The 6,545-nt window shown below is 34.4% G+C and overlaps 1 protein-coding gene across 1 annotated transcript in view; it reads right to left on the bottom strand.

Moving 5' to 3' along the window:
• Positions 1–304: 304 nt before the first annotated feature.
• Positions 305–6,545, bottom strand: part of RPS6KA6 (ribosomal protein S6 kinase A6) — a 223,561-nt gene continuing 217,320 nt past the window's right edge. The window contains exon 22 of the mRNA XM_081794171.1: positions 305–3,178. Coding sequence (XP_081650297.1) covers positions 3,053–3,178 — 126 coding nt within the window. The 3' untranslated portion in view covers positions 305–3,052. The remainder of the gene's footprint in view (positions 3,179–6,545) is intronic.

The following is a 6,545-nucleotide window of genomic DNA, read 5'->3' as shown; positions in this document are numbered from 1 at the left end:
AGTTTGTGGGTTGTCTACACGTAAGAAATCCTTTTGGATTAACCAGACGTTCTATAAAAATGTTTTTTTTTTATGTTTAATTACTGATAGATGGGGCGCCTGGGTGGCGCAGTAGGTTAAGCATCCGACTTCAGCCAGGTCACGATCTCGCGGTCTGTGAGTTCGAGCCCCGCTTCAGGCTCTGGGTTGATGGCTCGGAGCCTGGAGCCTGTTTCCGATTCTGTGTCTCCCTCTCTCTCTGCCCCTCCCCCGTTCATGCTTTGTCTCTCTCTGTCCCAAAAATAAATAAAAAACGTTGAAAAAAAATTACTGATAGCAATACATTACAAAAATTAATGTTTAGGCATTTCTGTGTCTAACAAAATAGGCTCAAGTTTGATTTTCATGAATTGGCTGAAACCATTTCACCACCACTACATTTTAATTTACTTACCAATGGCTTCTTGTGTTTACTTACGATAATATGCACTTTAGGACGATAGATTCTTAGTCTTTCTGGGAAAACATGATGTTTTCCCTCTGAGGAAAATAACAATACAATATCCTCTCCTTTCCAGAACAACAAAACTCCTAAATTGTGCTATCAGTAAATACTAGCAAGAACCATCAACTAAAAAGAAAAGCAATGCAAATTAATTGTTCATGAATCCATTAGAAACCACAGTATCCTAAAATTTTATAGAAAGGATTTGTTTTTACTGGTTAAGCGTTTATAGGAACCCCACCAAAACAGCGCCCATTTACATCTGAATTTATTGCTCTAGCCAAAAAGTACATGAGTAAGCATCCCTATCTGGATTCCTTCTATAAAATTAGAGTATAATTTGAAGATTTCCCTTATACTAAAGTTGTCCCTACTACTTTTTTAAATCTACTTTGTTTGAATTTTACAGCAGAAAAGTTTTGCACCATTATTGGGAAAATCTACTAGTGTTTCTGTGTCTTTTTATAATTTTTCAATCCTCATTGAGTGATGAAGAATCTTGCTGTTCATTGCTTAATTCTGATTGTGTTCCTTTCATGAAAGGACTGTATAATATTACCCCTCTGAACAACCTCAGTGAGAAATTAATTAAGATAATCTACTTTTAAAAACCATTAATTAATTTAGAAAGATCGTAATTAATTATATGGAAAGATTAATTAATATAGAAAGATTGTAAGTTATTTTGTGATAATTTTGCACTTTCCAATTTCACATACCCTAACGCTATTACTTGAAAAGAATACTTGGAAATTGTATCTCTGTTCTGAAAAGTCCAACACCAAAATCATACCTCTAAGTTTGTCATATTAATTCTGATAAAAAGAAGGCATGACAGCACTAATAAGATAATGACAAGAGGAAAGTAAGTCAGAATATATGAACACAAATGGTTACATGCAAGTAATTCTAGTAAGAAAGCAAAATGAGGAAAGAAAAGACAAAATTGGGAAAGAAAAACCCACAAGATATGATACAGATCTATTACTAAATAATGTTTTCCATGTGGCATTAGATGTTTTTAAATCTTTCAATTATTACAAAAAGACACCTCAAAGTAAAGAAGTATACTTTTATACATTATGCCAAAAAAACAGATCTTTTTACATGGACTATATATCACTTATATTATAAAGAGAATATGTATAGTTTCCTTTATTGAATACCAAAGTTACAAGTCTTCTAGACTAAATTTTATACTTCAGTGCTTAGTAATCAGCTTGCTCTCTGGATCAAGCAAGATAAAATACACAAAAAACAGTACACTTAGCACACACAAGTTGTTCACTTATATTCACTAAACAAAGCTGTAATATCCTCCAGTTTACATTCATGAGTTCTTTCTGTCAGTAGTAGTAGTAGTAGTAATGGTATTTTCTTCAACAAAATGAAAAGATTCTTTAAAATTCCATCATTTAGAGATAACAATATATACTACCCCATGGTTCTAAATAATAAATTTAAAAATAAGACCAATTTTGCCAGACCTTTTTTATAAATAAGATTTAAAATGTGCTCAAATTTTATGTAGATCATTAATATTATTTTCTTTTCAAAATGTTAGTTTATCTCTTTGTAGCAATGTCTAAAGTTTACTGAAATGCATTGTATTATATCATATGGGCTAAGCCCACAAGTCCATTACAATAAAATTTAAACTATATAACCATAGGATTCAAGGTAAATTAATACACTACACTGTAATTAAATTTTGAAAGTCCAAAGACAAAAATGTAGTTCATCACCAAAGGGAAAAATATGATTAAATCCAATTGAGTAAATTGAAAGTATGTTTACATATCATGAAGGTGGTATCAACACATGTACTTTATTTTCAAAGGCTTAATTATAACATATTTAGTAGATTACAAGACCAATATAAAGCCTTTGGCTAAAAAATTTCTTCATTTGTACCATAATTTCATTAGATGTAAAATTTACAGAGGTCTTTTGGAAACCTTTATTTCTAGATGAGGACGTTTATGGATAATATATAGGTCTGTCTGAATACATAATCTGTGATTTGATTCTGTAAAAATTTTGGCACCAACTATATCAGGAGCTCATGTATTAGCACAAATGAATGTAGTCCTTTGGTTGTATGCAAAAACAAGTTTCTACAATACATTTTTGTTTGTTTTCCTTTTTAAAAAAGCCTATTCTTCAGGATCTGATGTTAAAAATATTGGCATTGCCTGGCATTATACTATTGTATTTGCATCCTGATTGTTGGTACTGATTCCCCAAATCATTATTTTATGAAACTAGAAAAACTATTAAAATAACTTTATTTGAAAGTAACTTTACAAGTTAGTGTGCAGAGAAGTTGTTAGGACCTTGTAGACACCAATTATATATTTAAAAACTTGGACACCACTACAAAACAACATAGAGTATGAATACTGTGGACCTGTGTATTTTTTTTTTATCTCATCTACCTAAAAAAGGAGGCTTAAACAGAATATTAAAGTAATGTAGCAGAAAACAATGCCTTTGATATAAGATTAGGCAAAAAGCCACACATTTAATTTTCTCTTCATCCAGTCTGGCTGAGGAACACTAGAAATCTTATAGGCCAGTTGATGTTCGTTTTTTCATGCTCCGTCGCTGAGCTAAGTTTGAAGCAGCAACAGGCTCAAGGACTGGTTGAAAGGTCTTGTGAGTCAGGGCAGAACATGTGGTGACCACTACTCCCTAAAATAATGAGAAATAAGACAAACTGAATAACAATCTCTGGAGGTAAAAAAATGTCCACATTATATCATGAGAGATTTAACTACAATACAACCTTATTTCTTAGGAAAATAATTGAGTATATTTGATCTATGCATTACTGTTCTTTTCATGAATTTATACCTGCTTAGTTGTATATTTTTTTTATTTCAATGACTATGCTGCTTACAAATTTTTAAAACACTAAAATGTACTATTTTTTCAGACTTTCATCACTCATGTAATTTGTTTTACATACTTTAAGAATTTTATTTAAAATTTTTTTAACTATTTTAAAATGTGTTTTTGAGAGACAGAGAGAGACAGAGTGTGAGTGGGGGAGGGGCAGAGAGAGAGGGAGACACAGAATCCGAAGTAGGCTCTAGCCTCTGAGTTGTCAGCACAGAGCCTGAGGTGGGGCTTGAACCCATGTACTGTGAGATCATGACCTGAGCTGAAGTCTGACGCTCAACTGACTGAGCCACCCAGACGCCCCAAGAATTTTTTTTTTATCAACAAAGCAATATACTTTAATTCTACTTGGAAAAAATAGCATATATAGAGGTGAAAATAACAGACACATATATGACATAGAAACATAAAATAGATAACACTTAACCATAAAAAAGCAAATACATTAAACATACTATAAAATGGAGTGTTCTTGAATAGAATAAATCACTAATGTAGCTTGGGTTTTGTTAAGATTTCATGTCCAGCCACAATAGACACACACATTACAGAACTATAATAACTCTGTTATGTTTTTTTAAGTCAACATTGTTTATTGCTTTTTAAAAAAAATTTTAATATGAAATTTATTGTCAAATTGGTTTCCATACAGCACCCAGTGCTCATCCCAAAAGCTGCCCTCCTCAATACCCATCACCCACCCTCCCCTCCCTCCCACCCCCCATCAACCCTCAGTTTGTTCTCAGTTTTTAACAGTCTCTTATGCTTTGGCTCTCTCCCACTCTAACCTCTTTTTTTTTTCTTCCCCTCCCCCATAGACTTCTGTTAAGTTTCTCAGGATACACATAAGAGTGAAACCATATGGTATCTGTCTTTCTCTCTGACTTATTTCACTTAACATAATACTCTCCAGTTCCATCCACGTTGCTACAAAAGGCCATATTTCATTCTTTCTCATTGCCACGTAGTATTCCATTGTGTATATAAACCACAATTTCTTTACCCATTCATCAGTTGATGGACTTTTAGGCTCTTTCCATATTTTGGCTATCATTGAGAGTGCTGCTATAAACATTGGGGTACAAGTGCCCCTATGCATCAGCACTCCTGTATCCCTTGGGAAAATTCCTAGCAGTGCTATTGCTAGATCATAGGGTAGGTCTCTTACTTTTTTCAGGAACCTCCACACTGTTTTCCAGAGTGGCTGCACCAGTTTGCATTCCCACCAACAGTGCAAGAGGGTTCCCATTTCTCCACATCCTCTCCAGCATCTATAGTCTCCTGATTTGTTCATTTTAGCCACTCTGACTGTCGTGAGGTGATATCTGAGTGTGGTTTTGATTTGTTTTTCCCTGATGAGGAGCGATGTTGAGCATCTTTTCATATGCCTGTTGGCCATCTGGATGTCTTCTTTAGAGAACTGTCTATTCATGTTTTCTGCCCATTTCTTCACTGGATTATTTGTTGTTCGGGTGTGGATTTTGGTGAGCTCTTTATGGATTTTGGATACTAGCCCTTTGACCGATATGTCATTTGCAAATATCTTTTCCCATTCCGTTGGTTGCCTTTTAGTTTTGTTGATTGTTTCCTTTCCTGTGCAGACGCTTTGCATCTTCATGAGGTCCCAATAGTTTATTTTTGCTTTTAATTCCCTTGCCTTTGGAGATGTGTTAAGTAAGAAATTGCTGCAGCTGAGGTCAGAGAGGTTTTTTTTCCTGCTTTCTCCTCTAGGGTTTTGATGGCTTCCTGTCTCACATTCAAGTCCTTTATCCATTTTGAGTTGGTTTTTGTGAATGGTGTAAGAAAGTGGTCTAGTTTCATTCTTTTGCATGTTTCTGTCCAGTTTTCCCAGCAACATTTGTTAAAGAGACTGTCTTTTTTCCATTGGATATTCTTTCCTGTTTTGTCAAACATTTGTTGGCCATACGTTTGTGGGTCTAGTTCTGGGGTTTCGATTCTATTCCATTGGTCTATGTGTCTGCTTTGTGCCAATACCATGCTTCTTGATGATGACAGCTTTGTAGTAGAGGCTAAAGTCTGGGATTGTGATGCCTCCTGCTTTGGTCTTCTTCTTCAAAATTACTTTGGCTATTCGAGGACTTTTGTGGTTCCATGCAAATTTTAGGATTGCTTCTAGCTTCGAGAAGAATGCTGGTGCAATTTTGATTGGGATTGCATTGAATGTGTAGATAGCTTTGGGTAGTATTGACATTTTAACAATATTTATTCTTCCAATCCATGAGCACGGAATATTTTTCCAGTTCTTTGTATCTTCTTCAATTTCCTTCATAAGCTTTCTATAGTTTTCAGCATACAGATATTTTACATCTTTGGTTAGGTTTATTTCTAGGTATTTTATGGTTCTTGGTGCAATTGTGAATGGGATCAGTTTCTTTATTTGTCTTTCTGTTGCTTCATTATTAGTGTATAAGAATGCAACTGATTTCTGTACATTGATTTTGTATCCTGCAACTTTGCTGAATTCATGTATCAGTTCTAGCAGACTTTTGGTGGAGTCTACCGGGTTTTCCATGTATAGTATCCTGTCATCTGCAAAAAGTGAAAGTTTGACTTCATCTTTGCCAATTTGGATGCCTTTGATATCTTTTGTTGTCTGATTGCTGATGCTAGACCTTCCAACACTATGTTAAACAATAGCGGTGAGAGTGGACATCCTTGTCGTGTTCCTGATCTCAGGAAGAAAGCTCTCACTTTTTCCCCATTGAGAATGATATTAGCTGTGGGTTTTCATAAATGGTTTTTATCATGTTTAAGTATGCTACAGGCCAATATCCCTCATCAATAAGTATGGAAAAGTCTCAATAAGATTCTAGTAAATCGAATTCAACAGCATATAAAAAGAATTATTCACCATCATCAAGTGGGATTCATTCCTGGGCTGCAGGGCTGGTTCAACATTCACAAATCAATCAATGTGATACATCACATTAATAAAAGATAAGAACCATATGATCCTGTCAATAGATGCAGAAAAAGCATTTGACAAAATTCAGCATCTTTTCTTAACAAAAACCCTCAAGAAAGTCGGGATAGAAGGAACAAGAATTTTGTTTTTAATAGAAGTTGTATGTATTTAAGACATGGAACACATTTTGATGCGCATATACATAGTACAATGATTACTATAGTCAAGCTA

Source organism: Panthera onca, chromosome X, assembly GCF_046562875.1.
Source record: "Panthera onca isolate mPanOnc1 chromosome X, mPanOnc1 haplotype 2, whole genome shotgun sequence".
NCBI classification, from domain to species: domain Eukaryota; kingdom Metazoa; phylum Chordata; class Mammalia; order Carnivora; family Felidae; genus Panthera; species Panthera onca.
The sequence above is the reverse complement of the archived record's forward strand: the minus strand, read 5'-3'. Positions and strand labels throughout refer to the sequence as shown.